General features: G+C 35.0%; 2 protein-coding genes across 3 annotated transcripts; one reads left to right on the top strand and one right to left on the bottom strand.

Annotated features, from left to right (window-relative positions):
- Nucleotides 1-412: 412 nt before the first annotated feature.
- LOC110698743 lies at nucleotides 413-6,540 on the top strand. Of its 2 annotated transcripts, none has more exons than XM_021876258.1 (5): nucleotides 413-711; nucleotides 1,419-2,449; nucleotides 3,792-4,624; nucleotides 5,228-5,284; nucleotides 6,111-6,540. In XM_021876258.1, the coding sequence occupies exons 2-5, from the start codon at nucleotides 1,438-1,440 to the stop codon at nucleotides 6,354-6,356; spliced, it is 2,148 nt and encodes a 715-aa protein (XP_021731950.1). In that variant the 5' UTR covers nucleotides 413-711; nucleotides 1,419-1,437; the 3' UTR covers nucleotides 6,357-6,540. The 2 variants fall into 2 exon arrangements, with proteins under 2 accessions (XP_021731950.1, XP_021731949.1); XM_021876257.1 differs by having other exon boundaries at nucleotides 1,248-2,449.
- A 3,119-nt stretch (nucleotides 6,541-9,659) lies between these two features.
- On the bottom strand, nucleotides 9,660-11,259 carry LOC110698742 (F-box/kelch-repeat protein At1g80440-like). The gene has a single exon (XM_021876256.1). The coding sequence runs from the start codon at nucleotides 10,925-10,927 to the stop codon at nucleotides 9,830-9,832; it is 1,098 nt and encodes a 365-aa protein (XP_021731948.1). The 5' UTR covers nucleotides 10,928-11,259; the 3' UTR covers nucleotides 9,660-9,829.
- Nucleotides 11,260-22,783: the final 11,524 nt, after the last annotated feature.

Raw genomic sequence — 22,783 nt, 5'->3', positions numbered from 1 at the left:
TGATATAATAAATTAAAAGTTAGCGATTTTCATATTGTGATATAAGTAAGAAATTAAAAGTTTGTGATCCTCACATTGTGATTGACCAATGTAATCTAAGAAACTATTATAACCTGCAATCCTCTTTGGCTTCATTAATGAATCTCCACTTAATCACAAACTACCTAAAAGTTGATACGAGTAAAACTAAAAAGAATTTTGCTAACAAACGCCTCGAGGTATTGGATAACCCTTTAAAATATTTAATAATATGAGAATATATGCCAAAATTACGTGTCGATCGATGGAATTAATATTTATTACAAGGATCGACTGTTCGTTAGCTTTTGTCAACTAAAAAACCACAGTTTTTAATTTCTGGTCTGAAAGAGAAAGAAAATGAAAAACGTGCTATGTCAAAGTGTCAAACTCCCAAAACCCAAAAAAAAAAAAAAAAAAAAAATCATTATTTGAGACACTTTCTCTCTCCTCCGACAGTGGGATCTCCCACTCGTCAATCATCATTTGACTTAATTCTTCCTTCTCTCTTGAAATTTCTTCTTCACTGTAAAAATAATAATAAAAATAATAATGAATATAAAAAAAATACAGCTGAAAATTGAGCTGATTTTGCTGCTGCTACTACATCTTACTCAGCTTCAACAGCTTCTCTGAATCTTTGAACATTCGATAGAAAATTCCCAGAAAGGAAAGCTATTGGTGCATTCAATGGTATTGATTTTGTCACTTTCTTTTTTGTTTGTGAATTTTATTTTTAAATAAAAATGAAGGAGATTAGTTTATTTCTGGGTTTTTTTTTCTATTGAGGGAAATTATTCGTAGTTCTGCTTTTATGGGTTTTCTTTCCTTTTATATCTTGCTTATTCTATTTCCATTATTTTTCATAGAGTTTACTGTTATTTATGATATACTTCGCATTATATTTTGTTTGTGTAAAATACCCATTATTTTTTTTCTTTTTTTTTTCTTTTTTGAATGAGTGGAATCAATGTTGGATTATGTAGGTTTTGCTAGATTGTATTGCATTGTGTAATTGTCTTGTTTCTTGAATTTGCATTGCTATGAATTGCTTTTAGTAATGTTATTTAAGCAACTTTTTTGGATTGATATATTTTGGGGTGTTAATTATCTATACGAACAGCAGATTTTGATGTTTTGAGTAGGAAGATGTGGTAATCAATTGTTTAGGAGAATGTGTATGAATTCAGTAGATTAATTTCTGTTACCTTGAAAATTGTAATTTGCAGAATCTGATATTAAGAAGCTGTTAAAGGATTTGTTTGTAAAGCATTTTGAATCTTTTACCCATTTCGAGGGGCCTTCTTTATTTTCGATTATATGGGTTGTGCTACTTGATACGATTTCCTCATTTTGTGAGATAATAACATTACACTGGACTATTCTTTATTTTCGATTAGTTTGAGTAGGGAGTTGTAAATGGAGGACAATCATAACGACGAGGATTTGCTGGGAAATGTGATTAGGCCATCGGCATTGAGGACCTTAAAGCCTACATTGTCCGGAAGATCGACCCCTAGGTCTTCTCCCACGTTTCGAAGGCTTCCTTCTACTCGAACACCTAGGCGAGATGGTAGATCTGGTGGGGGTAGGTTTCAGTGGTTTAAGAATAGTCCGGTGGTGTACTGGCTACTTTTGATTACTCTGTGGACTTATGGTGGATTCTACATCCAGTCTAGGTGGGCTCATGGGGATAATGAAGGTAACCAAGTTGGGTTTGGGAGTAATTCCAGGAATGAGTATGTTAATTCAGGGCAGAATCAGCATCGTGAATTGAAATCAGATGATGAAATTTTTAATGTGAAGAATCGGTCTAGTCGTAGTCTTGTAGGAAATGGGATCAAATTTAATAGTAGCATAGATTTATCTTTGACTGAAGAAGATGTTATTTTACCTCCTAGAATTCGACCTTCCCGGACTGTACCTTCTAAAAAGAGGAGTAAGAAAGGAAGGCGTGGCTCACAAAGTAAATCACGTGGTAGACGAAAGATTGGGGAAGATTTTAGAACAAGAGATGCGGATGATGTGCTGGAAGAGCAGATTCCAATGAGTAATTCTACCTATCGGTTGCTAGTTGGTCCATTTGCCTCTACTGAGGATAGAATTCTGGAATGGAGTCCTGAGAAACGAACAGGAACATGTGATAGGAATGAACTCTTTGCACGTCTAGTTTGGTCTAGAAACTTTGTCTTGATATTTCATGAACTGTCAATGACTGGAGCTCCCCTTTCCATGCTGGAGCTAGCAACTGAGCTACTAAGTTGTGGGGCAACAGTTCATGCTGTAGTCCTAAGCAGACGAGGTGGTTTAATGTCAGAGCTCACAAAGAGAAGGATCAAGATCATTGATGACAAGGCAGAACACAGCTTCAAAGCTGCCATGAAAGCTGATCTTGTCATTGCTGGATCAGCAGTCTGTGCACAGTGGATAGGTATGACATCACTCTTTGAAATGATACTAACAATTTACACTTCAGATGTTATTTTCTCAGCTTGCCCTAGATGCCTTAACAATGACTAAAGTTTTCCTTTTGTTGGTTTAAGTGAAGAAATAGCATCATGTATTCAGAAAGAGAAATATAATCTAGCCTATATATAGATGTAGTTCCCTAATTCAACTATCCAGTAAGAGCTTCTAATGTTTTAACACTGTTGAAAGGAATAAATTTTTAAATGATTGGCATCTATATTATTGAAATGCATATAGTGTGTCAGTGCTCTCCAGTAGGAAGAGGGTATCAACTTATCCATATGATTCTGGATCCTTGGAGGCTTGATGGTGCTATGTGCTACTTCCTTCATCTGTTTTTAGTTGATACATTTTGACTTTGGCACTATTCACACATTCTCCTTTGACCGTGTTTTGTGATTTATACGTGATTATAATTATATTCATGTGGGCTCTTCATAGATTCGTCTCTATTTATAATTTCAAAAAATCAACTTTTTATAATTTTTTCTTAGTGACAACTAAAGATATTAATCATTGAATTTGTGCATTGGCAAGTGTGAATAAAGAAACGTGTCAACTAAAAACAAACGGAGGAAATATTACAAGATAAAATCACAAGTATTTTGTCCATCTAGAAATTCTTGTTAGATGATTTTGGATTAATATAAAATGGATACTACATACTACTATGGAAGAAAATTAATATTATATTGGACATATAATGAGGTGCTTTCTAATTATACGAGTATCTAATTGTTCTGATTACTATGTAATATCATGTCTTTATATGAAGTATCCACAATTGATAGTTTGTATTCCGTAATTTCTTGCACTTTTCAGATCATAAGGCAATAATTTTAGGAAGATGGAAAGTTAAAGACTTCCTATTAGTTCATGGACACATTGTTGCTTTTCAAGTGGTGTAAATCTTTGACTCCGGAAAGTTCTTAACTTCTTATACTGCTATAAAGGTGTCTCGCTTGCAGCATTAGTTTTATAAGTTCTATGAGCCACATCCTCCCATCTTTTATTGATACTTCATACCTCAAGCCTTGCTCACCATTTGAATGACATATAAATGTCTGTTGGGCATATAAATTTCAACATTTACTAAAAATGGAAAATGAAAATGTCTTTACATGGGTGTTTCGTCAATCCCATTGAATTTTCTATTTCTGTTGTATAAGTGTCTGTTGGGCATGTTTTCAAAAAAAAAAAAAAAAATCTGTTGGGCATTTTAATTTTGATTTGTAATTATTTCAGATTATTGTTTTTAGAATACACGAAGCAATCTGTATGATGCTCTGTTGTTTCCTCTGCAGAGCAATATCTTGCTTATTTCAATGCCGGCTCTAATCAAATTGCTTGGTGGATCATGGAGAATCGCCGTGAGTACTTTGACCGGTCAAAAGTCTTGCTCAATCGAGTTAAAATGCTTGTATTCCTCTCCGAATTACAGTCTAAGCAGTGGCTTGACTGGTGTAAGGAGGACAACATTACATTGACTACCCAAACAACATTGATTCCCCTTTCTGTCAATGATGAATTGGCCTTCGTAGCTGGCATCCCCTGCTCACTTAATACTCCTTTGACAAACCCAGAGAGAATGTCACAGAAGCGTCAGATGCTACGACAAGCTGTAAGGCAGGAGATGGGGTTGGAAGATCATGATATGCTAGTCATTTCTCTAGGCAGCATAAATTACCCCAAGGGTCAACTCCTTCTTGTTGAATCAGCATACTTGGTAATTGAAGAACAACCTTCTCAAAGTGAAGTTAAATCAATGACTTCACCAGAGACGGAGAAAAAAGCATCCAAATTGGCTAAGAAGTTTCATTTAAGAGGTATCGCGTTGAAGCCAAATAGCACTAGTGGGTCTTCCCAAATCAGCATGTCTGACAGCTTGCCTGGCACAGATCCCACAAGATCTGAAATTGCTCAAAAAATTCCAAGAATCCGTGAAGTTACTGATCGAAAACTTAAGATTCTAATCGGTTCAGTTGGATCCAAGAGCAACAAGGTGATGTATGTGAAAGAAATTCTTGAATTTTCATCAAAACATTCAAATTTGTCAAAGTCCATCCTGTGGACTCCAACAACAACACGTGTTGCTTCACTGTATTCTGCAGCAGATGTTTATGTCACCAATTCCCAGGTAAAGATTTATGTTAAAATTCAGGTACCTGATTTTGCATCTACACTGAACGTGCACTGTAATTTGGCTGACATGTCTAATTTGATTTATATGAATTCATATTATCATCAATATGACACCTTATGTCAAGAATCTCTGAAACCTTTCTGATACATCTACTATGGTTTCCACTTTAAATATTTATCTTATTCTGATGAATTGTTTTTTTCATTACTTGCTTCATCAGATTTAATCTATATTCTGAGCAGTGATCTGTAGTTAATGTAGAGGGTTTGGTTTGGCAGAGTTAAACTGTAACTGAGACATGTAGCATCAGTTTAAGTGATCTCAATCTATTAATAATAATATGCGAACGAGACATGTTGCATCTGTTTAAGTGGCCTCATTCCATTATTTTTAATGTGTTACGATGCTGAGGGGAAACTCATAGCTTCATAGCCTGTTAATGGGTTGAGTCATCAATCTACATGCAATCATGCTTAAAAGAATATCTTTTTTTTTCGGTGACAACATGAGTTATTAGATCTGAACATGGAAAATTGTTTTTCTGAGATAAACTGTTCTTGGAGTATACTTTTGTTTCTGATCTGTATATTGCACTAGGGGCTCGGAGAGACATTTGGAAGAGTGACAATTGAGGCAATGGCATTTGGTCTGCCGGTAAGTCTTGACTTAGCTTGCATCTTCTTGTTTATGGGTTACATATCCTTTATTTCTCTTTTCCTCCTTTACAGGGTATTAGATGATTTAACGCATTGTCATCCTGTAATCCTGTGATATTCTCTAGTCTGCTGTATTCCCCCTTACCCCCAAAAGCACAATGATTTTTTCTTGTTGCAATAAGGCTAAAGCTGGAAAAAATGTTTTAAGAAGTGTACTGTCATGAGCTTATATGATGAGACTTGGTCTCGTGAAAGTAAAAACGGCCCTTTCGGTAGTCTGATAAATAACATAGATGATATAAATGACATAGATGATATTGAGTAAATTTTTAAATTTCTAAGGTATCATGCCTATATGGCTAGTCCAATTATTTTTGTGTGTATGTGTGTCAGTGTGTGTGTGTGTGTTCTCTTAATATTTCACTGCTATCATTGCATTTTTAAAGGAGCTAGCTAGTGAGTGGTACTGTACATATTTGAGAAGCATGTGTTTGGGAATGGGGTTGCATTATGTTAACATTTAGTTGGAACATATCATTTTAAATTAGGGATAAATCATTATGTCAAAAACTAATCTGACTGACCCAACCCGACTTGAAAAAAAAAAAAAAAAATCAAATTCAGATTTCGACTTGTATGGACACAATAATTTAGCATGATTCAAATTTAAAATTGACCAAACCCAACTTCACCGAACCCGACCCACACACCCGAATTGACACCATATGTTACCATCTATCAAATGAACCGTAAGGTCAGCCCTTTGTTCTTAATTGATGTACATGGAATGGAGTATGATAAGCTATGCTTTAATGTATGGGCAGGTGCTTGGAACAGATGCTGGTGGTACGAAAGAAATAGTTGAGCAAAATATTACAGGCCTCCTCCATCCCGTGGGACATCCAGGGACTAAAGTACTAGCTGAAAATCTCAGGTATTTGTTGAAAAACCCATCAATTAGGCAGCAAATGGGACTAAGAGGTAGGGAAAAGGTAGAGAGAATGTACTTGAAGCGGCATATGTACAAGTTATTCTTCGAGGTCTTGTTCAAGTGCATGCGAATCAAATAGAATTTTTATCTTAGATGAATTTTCCATTTATTTTTGATCTGGTAACAGAGTTTTTACTACTAGTATCAGAAAGCATCATGCCACTAAATTAAAGGATATCGTAACATTTCTTATTCAGGGAAGAATACTATTCTTGTATTCTTCCAAAGATCTTCCTGGTATAATACATTAGATGATTTGAATCTTCTTGCCATCCACCATAACTTAATTGTGTGCTTGCTTCTTCGCCATGTCTAGCCATTTAGTACACTTGCACTAAACTGTTCCTGCTACATGATTGTCACATGTAACAGCAGACGCGTCTGTAGGAATTTTAAAGGGCAGCCAGCGGACAAGATACATTAGAGCAGAGAATTCTTGCAGGATATACTGCTGATATAGAAATCTAGGCAAGATATAAAATCATATCAACATATATCTGATTTACATCTACTCCTTCCGTCTCTAAAAGAACAACCCTTTTGGGAAGTTTCACAGGTATTAAGAAACTTAAATGAGAAATGCAAGTGTATGGGAAAGCTAATAAAAAGTACATTGAAAGGGTAAATTTACATGAGATTTGCAAAAAAGTAGAGAGAAAGTAATAAAGTACATGGAAAAGGCAAAATTTACATTGGAAAGCTAATCTTGCACAAATACTATTGTAAATGGGATGAACATTTTTAGGACTAAAATTTGGCCTAAAGGGTCATTTTTTTAGAGACAAAAGGAGTACTTTTTAACTGTCTTGGGAACGATATATCTGTGTTTCATACAACATCAAAGCCTTAATTTGCTGAAGGATTTGGAGGGATTTAGGGTGGCTAACATGAACCGTCATTTGAAACTGCCCTACCTCCTACGTAAAGGAAATTGTTTCTGTTCCGTAGTACAGTATATGTATATCCCTAAGAGGCTAGGCATGCCAATGACCTCTGCTAGCTTCTCCAAGAACTTATTCCTGTTATAATTGACCATCGTCTAATATACATGCACGCTCCAATAATTAAAGCAACCTTTATTTCTAACTTCACGTATGTCAGTCAGTGAAATAATTCCAAAATTTGTTCTTTTGAAGGGTTCTATACACGCAATTAATGTTATATTGAACATAGTGACCCTAATTTTTATATAGTAACCTTATTTTTAATATAGTAACATTTATTAAAACTTGTGTGACCTTTAATGTTATTGTGAACCTAAATTACGAGTTATGTCAACATAGTGACCCTAATTTTAACATAGTGACCTTCATTATTCATATTAACCGATATATTAAAAATTTCATTAAAAAAAAAATTAATCCTCATATAACTTTTATAATGTAACAATGACTTTTATTTCAACATAGTAACCTTTATTTTAATATAGTGATTTTTTTTATTGATAAAACAATCGTAGTGTCCCTAATGTTAGTGGTTCACAATAAATTATTGTGAACCAGGTCTATTTAAGAATTGTACCAAAAAAGAAGTATTACTACCTCTGTTAATTTTAATTGCAACAAAAAAATTCTTTATATCTCATAAATAATCGCCCATTGTTGTAACTAAAAATTAATGGTTTAATGGACGTAGTAGTAGTAATATTAGGATTAACTTGTTTATCTTTATGGCTTTGCTCTAGATAAGATGTATTTCCCAAAAAATGCATGTGTGATGTAGGGGCAACTTGTTTGATGTGAAATTGTGAATTATAACTGTGTTCCTTCATGTCATGATAAGTTGATAACTGTTGAACCAAACTTAAATAGAGGCAAATATCCAACTTTAATATTGTCAATTTACACTCAATCCTACATTATTAATCATGCATGGTACACTGCACACAGTTTTAACAAGTTAAATTACATGCAATTTGGCTCAAATTGTTTGCTCCATAGCTAACACTGACAAGAAAGAAAAAAAAAAAAAAAAAAAACATCTCAGGTATGGTCTTTGATTACTTTTTTCTAGATTTCAGGTTACATTACTCTTAGGGTGCGTTCTATTCATCTAATATTCACTTATTATAATTTAGTAGAACTTATTTTAGTTGTAAATTGAATTGGATAACCATAATTAACCCTTATCAAAACTTATATGACATTATTTTACCTCTCATTATCAAATAAAAAATAAAGTGAATAAAAATAGGTCCTATTTTGTCCAACTCTAATTTATTTTTCGGTGAATCTTTAACGGGTCAAGCATAAACCCAGGCCTTAGAGAGTCAGACCAAGATTCCCCCAGTACACCAATTAGTTATCGGAGGAGTTATTTTCTCAAACATTTTTTCTTTTATAATGTGGAGGCCTTTAACGTTCATCTTTCCGATGTCCGCGCTAAAGAGTAAGATGTGAGGTGTAATTTGCACCCGTCAGTAAGAACAAATTTTGGAAAATGGACAATGGCTAACTCATTACGAAAATAAATGTCTAAAACATTCTCCGTAGTACAAAGATTGTCAGACAATTCTGATAATGCACTACTAGTCTAGCATGAGATAGGCCAAATTAAGGCCCCTTTTTTTTTTTTTTTTTTTTTTTTTTTTGAAATTTTAACCTAACAATTCCTTACTTGACTAGTTCCACAAGGCAAATGCCACTTTTTTTGGGTTAGGATTAGGACTAGTCAAGTGTGAGTGTGTATGTGACTTATCTTCTGGTAGACTTTTAGCTCAATAAATTGTCCTTTTTTGCCTGATTCTATAATAATTTTCTCCCTTTCAATTGTGATCATCTATATACTCACTCCTGATTTTACTCCAATTTGATTTGTCATAATAAATATTCTAAAATAATCAAATTATTGTTATTATCTAATTATCAGATGATGAAAGATGTGGATTAATTTTGTTTTAAATATATTTTTATTTTTTAAAGGGTGCAATAAATTTGTGAAACAGGTGTATAATAATCACCGGTGAATTAATAAGCCTAACATGTTCTTTCAAAAAAAAAAAAAAAAAAAAAAAAAAAAGCCTAACATGTATTTAAATAGTAAGTACAATTGTGTTATGCAGTAGTTAATGAGTAGTGTTTTATGGATGATTTACCACTAACAAATGCAATCTAGGTAAGATTCTCCACAATTTTTATACTCTATACCAACCTAAATTCATTAAACAATGAGTATGATAGTATATCATACTAGTAACAAATTAGACATTCTATCTATTTCAAAAAAAAAAAAAAAAATGATTGTAATGGAAGTACCCTTAAAATAATATAATGAGTCAAATTTAAGAAGACTTATAAAAAAAACAAAATCGTTAGCCCAAGAAACATGATAGAATATAACAAAAACTAGTGGAATTTTTTTTTATGTAAATCAGTATAATATATGATGTAAATCATACCCAAAATTTCATAATTATATGATGTAAATCGGTATAATATATTATCACTTGAAGTATACACAAGCTTCTCCGGAGATTTAGCTACATATTTAGTTATATACATACACTAACCCTACTTAAACTTGTAACAGATACAAGTAGCAAATACTACAACCTTAAAGTTCTAAAATAAAACCACATTGAACATGCCCTGAAAACTTTGTAGGCATATCAAGCTTAGTCCATTTATAGTTCTTCAAATCCAACATATAACCACTATGTGGTTCACCGAATTTAGAAGACCCAATCACTACCAACTTATCCCCACAAGAACCCAACCATTGGGAGCTTCGCACGTCAGCAGGAACCTCCGTGACTACCTGCCACTTGTCACCCTGGTAGACCGCCACATCACTACTTCGCCTTCCTATGCACGAGTACAAGCGCCCGTCAGGACCAGCCACGCACAACCCGGGGCTCGAACCTTCTTCTAGAAACTCCTCGATCACCGGGCCCCACTGCCAAGTGGACCAATCGAACACCTCGGCCGACCTCTCAAAACACCCTTGCATATCCGTTGGGTAACCACTGATGACATGGAACCTGCCACGGAGGAAAACAACTTTACACTCATCACGTGGTCGGCACATGTCAGGCAAAGAGACCCACTTATCTTCTTCCACGTAATACAACATCGCGGAACTCAAGGCGTTTTTGTCCTCGTCATGTCCCCCAGCAACCAAAACCGTCCGACCATCGTCTGACGCGGCGCATCCAAAAAAGGACCGCCGTACACCTGGTATATCCGCACCCTTCCGCCACCCACCATATAAAAAACTATACATAAACACAGCATTCGAGGCCTTCCACGTCACAGGGTCCCACCCTCCAACGATAACAAGATCCGAACCGGACCCAATTAACCCACAAAACATGGGCAATCCCTCGGGATGCCCAGGAATTGGGGGTAATTGGGCCCACATCCCGGCTTCCGGTTCTGATACCGTAAGGCGGTATGTTGGCCTAGATGGATGCTCCTTCACAGCAGGGGCCGATTCAGAATTTTGAATCGGACCTTCATACTGAGCTTGAGCTAACACAATAATCGACCGGACTACTCCGGCCGCCTTTCGATGCCGGATAAACTCCGGCACACTAATTTCATACTTCCAGTTTCTACAAACTGAAGTTGCTGTTGGAAGTTCATAAAAGGGTACCCGAATCAAACACTCTCTACCCAAATCATCAATCAAACCCGGAATAATCGAATCCATATTTTTCAAAACTCAAAGAAATTGAAGTTTAAATAAACTGTAATAGAAGTTGCTATTATTCACTCAGAAAAAGTGGCTATTTTTTAGTAAGACAATGTTTTAGAATGAAGATCAGAATAATACTATGATTTTTTTTTTTTTTTTTTGTGGGAATTTGTATTTATAGACAAAAAAAAGATTCTAGAGAAAAGATGATAAGAACAGGGGAGAAGAGGCTAAGGTTTCTAGAAGCAAACAAAGATGATGAAAAAAAGGCGGTGTAAACAAATTAATTTATACTCTAAGAATTATGTAGTGTGACCATAGGATAAAAATTATTAAATTATGGCTAGTTTTGTCAGATTTTGATGGGTTTAGAATTACTGCTTTACAGTGATATTTTTATTTAAAAAAAAAGGGGGGGGGGGGGGGCAATAATTGAAGTTTGTTAAAGATAAATAATTTTCAGCCATCAATGTGAATAAATAAATGATTTTTGGTTGATAATTTCATGTCCCTTTTAGGCCCATATATGTCACTGTCACACTAACAAATTTCTGTTCTATTTGAATAAGTTTCTAGGAGTATTTCCTTTTCTTTTAACTTAATTTAGTTAAAATAAGTTTTGAAAGAAAATTAAGATTACACAAGACATACAAAAAAATTAATAAAAACTAAGAGTAGGAAAATAATTTTTGATCATGAGATTTTTTATTAGAAATAAATAAATTCAAAGTTCACAAAATATTATATGCACGTCGTATATTCCGTATGAACTATATACAGAAGCTAGACTTTATTTACCTTTTATCTTGGAAAAATATATTCAACTCAAAAAGTTTTTTTTAAGAAAATATCGTATTAAATAAAATAAATACTCAATAAAGGTCATCTCATTTTAATTACAACTAAAATAAGCTCAACTTCATTATCAAGCGACTAAAACACCCTTTTGTTTTAATTAATGTCATGCAGTATTATGTTTCCAACAACTAGACAATTGTTTTTTTTTTCTTTTTTCTTTTTTACAAGTTATTAAGTTTAGATAGACTATATACAAATAATTTTAGAAAATAGTCTCATATTTTGTATAAATTATTGCAATAGGATTTCCTTCTAGGTTTTCTCCTTGGGAGGATTTTTTTGGTTCCCCCTAGAGTTTCTCCCTCAAGAGGATTTTCCTAGCCTCCATTGCTAGGTTTTTTCAATTTTTTTTAAGGTTTTCCTTCTCTCTTCTTCCTTTTCTCTCCATCTCTTTTCCTCTTGGTCTTAATTGTAAATCTTTGTAAGAGCTTCCACTGATTTTCTTACCGGTGGTAAGCCCCAAAAACATTTTAATTGCTTTCAATAAATAGATCTCATTTTCAGATGATGATTTTTCTCTTGAGTTTATTTTCTTTTTATGTTTGTATGGCGAGAATTGAAAATCTAGGGTTTCATAATCTCTACATGAATCTGGAGGACCACATGAGTATTTTCACTCAAACGACTACGCATCAGTGGATCGGATTTCAAGCCGAATAAGTGCGAACTCATAGATTGTATTGATTGCTTCAGATGAAGTTTTTTACGATGTATTTAGTTTTAAAGTGTTATGTAATTGTGTTGGAATTCTTGATTTCTTAGGAATTATATGTAAGTGCCGTTTGACTAATTTTATTAATGAAATCCCTTTTATTTAAAAAAAATGTTTTTTTTTCTTTTCTTTTCCAAAGTAGGACACTAATTGATATGTTGAGATAAGGAAATATTAACATTGGCGGATCTTGGCAAAAAATATTAAAGGAGCCAAAATTTGAATCTCTAATCTCTCACTTAAACGTTATAATTAACCACTATACTGCAACATTTTATAAATAAAATAAGATAATTTTAGTTTAATCACTAATTAATTTAAACAATTTACAGGGGTCGGCCCCGATTAGCCCCAGTGAAAGGTCCCCCCTGAATATTGATGAGCTTAATTGGGAAGATTGCAAAATTAGAGTTTGACCGTTTGCATTGCGTTATGTAATTCAAGTTTTCTAGTGGATTTAAGTAAAGATGATCCATCCACGTAGAAACAACAAAGATGCAACTTGCTTAGTTCATTTTGGAATAAAATAGGAATCCAAGTTTCCTATTGTATGAAGGAAACAATTGGTTTGGCAGTTATATGATAAAGATGGAGGAATACCCAAGCAAGAGGACTTCTTAGTTAGTCATCATGATATAATTAGTTAATAATTTAATATTGTTGTTAGTGCCTTGTACAAGACTTAGTTAGCTAACATGAGTATAGGTTTTTAATTAACTTGTAAATAACTAGGGATTTCATCGCGTGCGGTACGGCTAATCTTTTGAGAAGAATTATTACTAATAGCTTTTATACCCTCTATGCATGTTTGTGTAATGTTTTATTCAAATTATTTGCATGTAGTCAATAAATGTGTTGGATGTTGTGTAGTTGTGCAATGTTCAAAACTTTAATTGAGCTACTTTGATTTAGTGACTTGACGGTAAAAAGATATTGAGTTCGATCTAGAAATATAAAAGTCTAATAAATTTTAAAAAATTAAAATAAAAGGAAATGGGAATAGTAAAAGATGGCTTTAAATATTGAAATAAACATAACCTTTTACTACCCCCATTTCATATTTTTTGCAACTTTAGGGTATTATTTGTGAGATATAAAATATTTCAAAATTGCAAAATATATAAAACCGAGGTAGTAAATCAATTTAGGGAATTTAAGAGACAGTTTTAAGACTTTTAAAATCAAATGGGGGCAAATATGTAAGTGAATTTTTTTTAGGGATATAAATATCCATACACTATTCATAAGAGTTTTGTTAAACTTTTTATAAGGTAGAGAAGTTACGATCATACAAATTGTAAAAAGACATAAACCATTTGAAATTCTTGTGCAATCAAGAGAGCAAAATCTTATTTGAATTAGTAAGATGGACACTATTATTATTGTACAATTAAAGTAATACAACTTATAATAAGTTCATGTAAGGCCTAGTATTGGTTTTTATTAATAAAATCTTTTTATTAATAAAAACTTCTTATTAATGCCAATATATATATTTGTGCCCGGATGATGTCCAGATTGTTGATAAAATTTTAGGATAAATTTTTTGGCTTGAATATTTATTAATATTTTCATGTAATCCCTTTTGATAATGCAGGATATTTAGACATACGATATCCTATCGCTTATTTAATATGTAAAATAGCGTACTTAAATAGCGTTTATAATATGTAAAATAGCGTACTTTTTTGTAATTTTGTTTGTAAATAGATATATATGTTATTATTGACTTGAATTATTGTTATTGAACTTAAATTATTTTTACTGAATTGAAAGTATTTTTACCAAACCAAAATTATTTTTACGGGTTAAAACTTATTTTTTTTTATTCTCTATTATTTTTTTTACTAAATTATATATATTATAAATGGATCTTATTTTAAAGAAATTTTTGAAACAAATTTTATGATGGAAATAAAACCGAGTTATAGGATATTCATTAAAAGTTATGATTAATTTTGTATATATGAAACATTAGAAGCATAGTGATAATAAAACTCTATACAACATTTTTATCTTAAAAAATCTATCCAAAAATCACTTACTTAGCGTCATATGTGTCACAATAATACGTATTTGTCGCCTATGTGGCGCGAGGCGAAAAATTGAAATGCCAAGTGTCGCTGTCTCGTGGTCTGACTGCGAGACCGGGTATTTTTGTGATTTTAAAAATTAGAAAAGAATAATATGTATATACAACTCGTAAATAATGATAAGCTTAAAAATAATAGAATTATTAAGCATTATCAATCACTAACTACAATTTAGCATCGATGGACACATAATTTTAGATTGCAATTCTAAATTAAGATCCTGACCTGAGGGTTTTATTTATTTATTTATTTTATATGTATATGTATATATATAAATCACCTTCTTATTTGGAATAATAAAAAAATAAATAAATAAAAATAAAATAACAAACCTCACTTATGATCCCTAATTTTTTTTACAGTAAGTCTTGTATAAGACACTTACGTTAATTTTATTGTAAAACGGTCAATTTTAAGGGTAATTTAAACAATTTTTTATTGTAAGTTTAACCCCACTAAGGGTAACTTTTAATTCGTATAAGTTTGATTGTATTTTAATGTGTAATTTATAATAAATACATATTTTGAACACTAATATGATTAATCTAATACATTATAAATATTTTTTAAGGGTAAATATTTTGTTATAAGAAAACTTTAATTTTGTAGTTTAAAAAAGGTAATTTTAACCTGTCTTATAATAACTCAATGAAAGTCCACCTTAATAAAAAATTTAATTACGTGTTCTTTTTATTGAAAGCATTTACCCTTAAATTTGAAATTTTAACGAACTTGACTTTTATTACCCGAAAGCCTTAATTTCTACACTTTCCTTTTCCCCTTATCCACACACTTTATTTTCCACTCTTATATTACAACTGCATAACAATTCCGATATATTTTTTTTTACAACGGTCAGAAAAGGGACTAATCCTCAGAGTTCCTGCAAAAACAACAACAAATACAATAAAAATGCGGAAAGAGAGCTCTGATTCTCTTCAAGATGTTTCGGTGTTCCGCTCTTTCGACCATCTTTTCGCTGATGACTTGTGTCAGCATAAGGCTTGGGACTTACTTTAATTTGAATATGAAGGAGACCTTTCTTCCTAGCCACAAGGAGACCACCGTAGATACCTTCAAGAATGTTGTAGCTCCTGTCCATACCATTACCAACAATATGCCCCCTATCCCAACAGGTGTCGCCATCTCTCAGCTCCCATCTGACTCCATTCCGATCTTGGCTCTTTCAAGGAGGTCTGATGCTAATGGCGCTTTGTCTGCACTCCGAGTTACCACTGATAAGGTGTTCCTATTGTAGGTTGAAATATTGTAAAATCAGAAAATAAAGATTGGAATATGGGCTGAACTTCTTAATGTATGTATAACGACGTGACGTGTTAGAAACACTGTCTTAGAAGCAAAATTTGCCCCGACTATGGTGCAATCGGAGATGGCGTTGCCCCCGAAGGTTTAACACAACGATCTCCCTTAATGTGCACTCAAAAGGAGAGATTAGGAACTCACAATATGCTCGGAAAACTGAAAATAATAGAGGAAGAAGAAGAAAGAGTTTCCGTGTATTTCAAAAGCCACGAAAAGATCAGTTTATAAGGTTGAAGAGAACGTAACTGTTGGAGAGAATCAAGCCACGAAATAATAGTGGAGAAAAATCAGCGACAGTTACAAACGTTTAAAAAAACCGAGTCAAACGCTGTTGTGGGCTTCGTAACTGAACAATCTCATAAAAGCTGGAACATCAGTTACGACTTAGCCCAAAAAGGTAAACACACACACACACCGCGCATGTGCCATGAACACGAACCGGCCGGACGGCGGTGGCGGCGCGCGCGTGGGGATGCCCCCTTCTAGCCCGCAACAATAGGGACAACACTTCAAACATCAAAGTATAAACACACATATTTAAACCAAGTAAAATTTACTTCACCCACCAATGTGGGACAAAACCCCTTTTCTTCCAATATATAAATCAAGTAAAGCCTTCCTTATCCCACCAATGTGGGACAAAGAGTTTTCCTACAAAACAAATAAAAACTTCCTTAGCATTATTTCCAACAATCCCCCACATATGCGAAGGAAAAAGATTTTAAGACAAATGAAAGCACCTGTTCTGAGCATTTCAATAGGTTTGATACTTAAGTCCTGGTATCTTTCGATTGAACCAATACATAGTGAAGATTAGGCAACTCCTTTGTTAAGTGAGTGAACGAATCTGGAACTCACTCAACTCAGAAGTTAATTCCTAATAACACATATCTTACCTTAAAACATTGTGAGTTCCGCGATAAAAATCAACCACCAAGATTGGCAATCAAACTTGGGATGCTCATGAGTGCCTTAGAAAGACTGCTTATGTCTTTCATAGAAGGTGGCCAAACCTTCACACCCACGTAGATGATTTCATCAAGTCTATCACATAGACCACCCAGACCTTGGGATATGAAATCATTAAGAGCCTTTGCTCAACCTCACATTATCAAAGCGGTGAATTCATCAAGTCCGTCTCATTAGGACCACCCAAATTCTGGGCTATGAATTCATTAAAAGCTAAAAGCTTAACCTCACCAAATGTACAATTCATAGGAATGGGAAGTGTACAATTATGAGTCTTTCCAATGGCTTCGTTAGTCCACATGAATCCTTGTGTGAACAAGGTATCCACCATGAATTCCTTAACTAACGGGCTTAAGCCCCTTCCCCTTGACTAGGGATGTCAATGGGGCGGGGCGGATTTCGGCCTTCCCATCCCCATCCCCATCTAAAATTTTCATACCCATCCCCATCCCCATCCCCGCGGCGGGTCTAAAATTCATCCCCATCCCCGCCCCGGCGGGTACAATTCCAAATCATCCTTGCCCCAACCCCCACTTGGATATCCACCCCCACCTAATCCCCACCTAAGACCCGCCTGATCCCCGCCTCTCAAATGCACAATCCTTCACAATTAATAAAAATTGCAAAAAGAAAAAAATCATTGTTAATAAAACACATTTTTTTTGTTTATAATATAAGTGTATTACAAAGTATTATAATATACTATTTTATTTTACATAATTTTTTTTTATAAAATAGTATAAAAGTATATAATTTTGTTTTTAAAAATACATGGATGTGGGGATGGGGCGGGTACAAAGTGGGGTGGATGGGGATGGGGCGGGTACGAAGTGGGGCGGGTGGGGGTGGGGCGGGTACGAAGTGGGGCGGGTGGGGCGGGGCGGGGATGGGGCGGGTATAACCTAAAATCCACCCCCGCCCCATCACCCATGGCGGGTATGGTTTTTATCCCCATCCCCGCCCCATCACCCGCCAAACCAAGACCCATCCCCACCTCGTTGGGGCGGGGATGGGGCGGGTCTCCTATTTGACCCGCCCCATTGACATCCCTATCCTTGACGTATCAAGGACAAGTCTCCTATTTAGTCCTTTGGTCAATGGATCTGCTAGATTCCTCTCAGATCTTACATATTCCATAGTGATAACACCACTTACTATCAAAGTCCTCACATACTCATGTCTCACATGAATGTGCCTTTTTTTGCCATTGCAAGCACTTTTTTTGGCAACACAAATAGTAGCTTGTGAATCACAATGTAAAGAAATAGGTGGAGCAGGTCGCCCCCACAATGGGATATCTGCTAATAAGTTCCTTAACCACTCCACCTCTTGCCCGACCAAGTCCAAAGCAATGAATTCAGACTCCATAGTTGACTGGGCAATACAAGTCTGTTTTAAAGACTTCCAAGACACAACTGCTCCACATAAAGTGAAAATATATCCACTAGTGGAGCTTACCTTATCATTATCAGACACCCAGTTTGCATCACAATATCCTTATAACACAACAGGAAAACCAACATAATACAAACCCCAATCCATAGTGCATCGAAGATACCTTAATAGGAGTCTAAGGGCATTCCAATGTTCTCTATTAGGGTTATGGGTATACCGACTAAGTCTACTAACTGCATAAGCTATGTCAGGTCGAGTGTAGTTCATAAGAAATATTAAACTCCAAATTATTTTAGCATACTCAGTTTGTGACACACTATTGCCATTGTTCTTTTTCAAGTGAATGCTAGCATCATAAGGAGTTTTAACTGGCACAACATCATAGCTGTTAAATTTCCTTAACACTTTTTCCACATAATGATATTGAGACAAAGAGAAACCATTACTAGTTTTGGTAACTTTAATACCCAAAATAACATCAGTTTCACCTAAGTCTTTCATCTCAAACTGAGAGGAAAGAAATTCTTTTGTTTCATTAATAACATCAATATGTGTACCAAAAATCAACATATCATCTACATATAAGCAGACAATTACACAATCAGATCCAAACATTTTTTAGTACACACAAGTATCAACACGGTTTGCTACAAACCCAAAACTAAGTATTGTTTTATGAAACTTTTCATACCACTGTTTTGGAGCTTGTTTTAACCCATACAAGGATTTCTTTAACTTACACACTTTTTGTTCCTGTCCGGGAACCACAAAACCTGGAGGTTGAACCATATAAATTTCCTCATCCAAGTCGCCATTTAAAAAAGCAGTTTTTATATCCATTTGATGCACAGATTATAGCTAGAAGCTAATGCAAGTAAAGTACGTATAGTGGCGATCTTAGTCACTAGTGAGTAAGTGTAAAAGAAATCAACACCAAATTTTTGTGTGAACTCTTTAATCACTAGTCTTACCTTATACCTTTCTACAGTACCATCAATTCTAAGTTTTCTTATAAAAAATCCATTTACAACCAATGGCTTTACTACCTTTAGGCAAATCAACTAGTTCCCACGTATGATTAGACATGATGGACTCTATTTCACTATTAACAACTTCCTTCCAAAAACTAGCATCAATTGAACTCATGGCCTCTTCAAATGTTTTAGGCTCATCATCAAACAAATGATAACATACAACAAGTTCATCTATTTCATCAACATCATTGAGTTCAGTTAAGAAAGTAGTCAAAAAGTCAGTTGCAAAGCTAGTCTCGGTTCTACGTCTCTTACTTTTCCTAGGTTGAACAACATCATCATTTTGAACAACAGGAGAAGGAACAGGTATAGATGAGGATGAAAGAGCAGATAAAGTCATCATGTAATTCATTACTTTTCTTCAAAGGGAAAACATGCTCAAAGAATTCAGAATCTCTAGATTCGCACATAGATTTATCATTTAAGCACATGAACCTATAGGCTGCACTATTTGCAGCATAACCAACAAATATAGCATCAAAGGTTTTTTAGATCCAATATTTTCCCTTTTAAAGGAAGGTAAAGCAACTTTAGCAAGACACCCCCACACTTTCAAATATTTAAGGTTAGGCACATAGCCTTTCCACAATTCATAGGGAGTTTTATCGAGTTTTTTATGAGGTACTTTGTTCAACACATAAGTAGCTTAAAGGATTGCCCCCCCTCCTTCCACATATTATCAGGAAAACCAGAACTAATCAACATGGCATTCATCATTTCTTTAAGGTTCTATTTTTCCTTTCAGCAATGCCATTTTGTTCGGGAGTATAATTCCATTTTAGAAAGTTCATGGATAATTCCATTTTTCTCACAAAGTCCTTTTAAAAAAATGGTTCCATACTCTCCCCTCCTATCTGACCTAAGTCTTCTAATCTGACGGTCCAATTAAAAACATGTTTTTTTCCTCATCTTTGGTTCTTAACAGATACACTTTGGTATATCTAGAATGTTCACCAACAAAGGTAATATAATACCGTTTGCCGCCTCTGCTTACAGTATTCTTAAAGTCAGCTAAGTCCGTATGAACCAATTCAAGCAATTCAATTTGTCTACTAATAACAGGTTTGAATGGTTTCTTGGAATGTTTAGCTTCAACACAGATTCCACATTTATGACCATTATAGAGTAAACTAGGAATTAAAGACATGATTTACAAGCGTTTCATGGAACCATAATTTACATGTCCTAATCTAGCATGCGAAAGATCAAAAGTCTCAACAATATAAGCAGAAGTAGAAGCTTTATTAATAAAATCAGCAACAAATACAACTTTTAAAATAAATAGCCCACCCGACAGATATCCCTTCCCCACAAATTCCCCATTACGAGATAACACTAACTTATCACCTTCAAAAACAAGTTTCACACCAGCCTTGTTTACAAGTGCACCAAAAATTAAAATTCTACAAAGGGAAGAGACATACAACACATTTTGCAAGGACAAAGATTTTCCAGAATTCAATTTAAGGAGAATTTTTCCTTTACCGAGAACTTCGGAACTGCTAGAATTGCCCATGAACACCTAATCAGCTTTGGCAAACTCATGGAACTCGATAAAAAGGTCTTTGTCCGAACAGAAATGCTTGGTGGCTCCGGTGTCAACGACCCATTTTGCTTTCTTGTCGACGAGGTTGATTTCAGAAACTACGGCAGCAATGACATCATCAGATTCTTCAGCAATATGGGCTTGATTCTTGTTCTGGTCTGATTTCTGCCCATTGTTAGATGCATCTTTGCGGGTGTGGCATTGCCATGCCTTGTGGCCTTGCTTTCCACAGACATAGCAGCCACCATTACTCTCGGATTTGTGGTTTTTCTTGAAGTTATTGCTCCTTTTGTTTTGATCCAAGCGGTTTCTAATTTTGGTTGTTTTTGGAATTTGCAGCAGCTTTGTTTTGTTTGTTAAACCTGTCATGGAACAAAAAATTCCACAATGTTAGCTTTAACAGAAAGTTCATAAAGGGAAGAATCCTTATCCTTAAGGCGGTTGGCTTCTTCAATCTTCATATGACCGACTAGCTCCTCAAGTGACATATCCTTCTTCTTGTGTTTGAGATGGTTGCAGTAGTTGGACCACGAATCAGGGAGGTTCTCGATCAGAATGTTGGCTTGCATCACCTTGCACATCTTTATACCCTCGGCCAAAACGTCAGCTACCAGGTTCTCGTACTCATGAACTTGTTCCATGATCGGCTTGTCATCAATCATTTGGAATTTCAGCCACTTTCCCGTTGTATACTTCTTCTTTCCTGCATCATCATTCCCATATTTCTTCTCAAGAGTCTCCTAAACAGATTTGGCAGATTTGTTGTTGATGAATAGATCGAACAGTGGGTTGGACATGTGACTCAGAAGCTGACCTCAAACGAACTTGTTATGCTTCTCATATATAGAGATCTATTCGTCTATGGCAGAAGATGAAGCAATAGAGGTATCTCTGGCTTGAGGGCGAACTGGACAATCACGAATAAGAACATAATCGACCTCCAATTGTTCGAAGAAGATTAACTGTTTTTGAGACCAACGTTTGTAGTTAGTCCCATCAAGGGGTTTAAGTTTAGAGAGATCGGGTAGGGTTTTTGTGATTGAAAAATCCATGATATGAAATTACAGTAGAAATTCTGCTTCTAAATTGTAGGTTGAAATAGTGTAAAATCAGAAAATAAAGATTGGAATGTGGGCCGAATTTCTTAATGTATGTATAACGCTGTGATGTGTTAAAAACACTGTCTTAGAAGCAAAATTCGCCCCAACTAAGGTGCAATCGGAGATGGCGTTGCCCCCAACACAGCGATCTCCCTTAATGTGCACTCAAAAAGAGAGATTAGGAACTCACAATATGCTCAGAACAACTTAGCCCAAAAAGGTAGACAAACACCACGCACATGCCATGAACACGAACCAAACCGGACGGCAGCGGCGACACGGTCGTGGGGATGCCCCCTTCTAGCCCACAACAATAGGGACAACACTTCAAACATCAAAGTATAAACACATATATTTAAACCAAGTAAAATTTACTTCTCCCACCAATGTGGGACAAAACCCCTTTTCTTCCAATATATAAATCAAGTAAAGCCTTCCTTATCCCACCAATGTGGGGCAAAGAGTTTTCCTCCAAAACAAATAAAAACTTCCTTAGCATTATTTCCAACACCTATTTATCGCACTATTCCCTGAACATGTTTTCAAAGCTTGGGGGTCCCCTTTCATCTTGCCAGTCCTTTTCTCTAGTCATTGCCGCTGCGTAATCCGTGTTTGTAAACTTGAGAATCCCCTGTGGAGTTGCTCGTGTGCCCCAGAAAACAGCTTCATTTCTTCCAATCCAAATGGCCCATGAAGTGGCAATGAAGTAGGGCAGAAATTGTCGTCCCCTACCCTACGCAGTTTGACGATCTATTTGTCCACCCAGGTCTTGATATCACTATATATCCTATTGGTGTTTAGTGACAATCCCTAATCTTCCCCTATGCCATACCCGACTCAC

Source organism: Chenopodium quinoa, unplaced genomic scaffold (genome assembly GCF_001683475.1).
Source record: "Chenopodium quinoa cultivar QQ74 unplaced genomic scaffold, ASM168347v1, whole genome shotgun sequence".
NCBI lineage: Eukaryota > Viridiplantae > Streptophyta > Magnoliopsida > Caryophyllales > Amaranthaceae > Chenopodium > Chenopodium quinoa.
Note: the sequence above shows the minus strand (reverse complement) of the source record. Positions and strands in the feature narration are given on the sequence as shown.

What these genes read in the sequence shown, in the direction of transcription:
- LOC110698743 (XM_021876258.1), top strand. Translation starts at nt 1,438, where the DNA reads ATGGAGGACAATCATAACGACGAGGATTTGCTGGGAAATGTGATTAGG. An exon ending in AGTCTGTGCACAGTGGATAG is followed by an intron (nt 2,450 to 3,791) that starts GTATGACATCAC and finishes TTTCCTCTGCAG; the next exon opens with AGCAATATCTTGCTTATTTC. An exon ending in TTTATGTCACCAATTCCCAG is followed by an intron (nt 4,625 to 5,227) that starts GTAAAGATTTAT and finishes ATATTGCACTAG; the next exon opens with GGGCTCGGAGAGACATTTGG.
- LOC110698742 (XM_021876256.1), bottom strand. Translation starts at nt 10,927, where the DNA reads ATGGATTCGATTATTCCGGGTTTGATTGATGATTTGGGTAGAGAGTGT.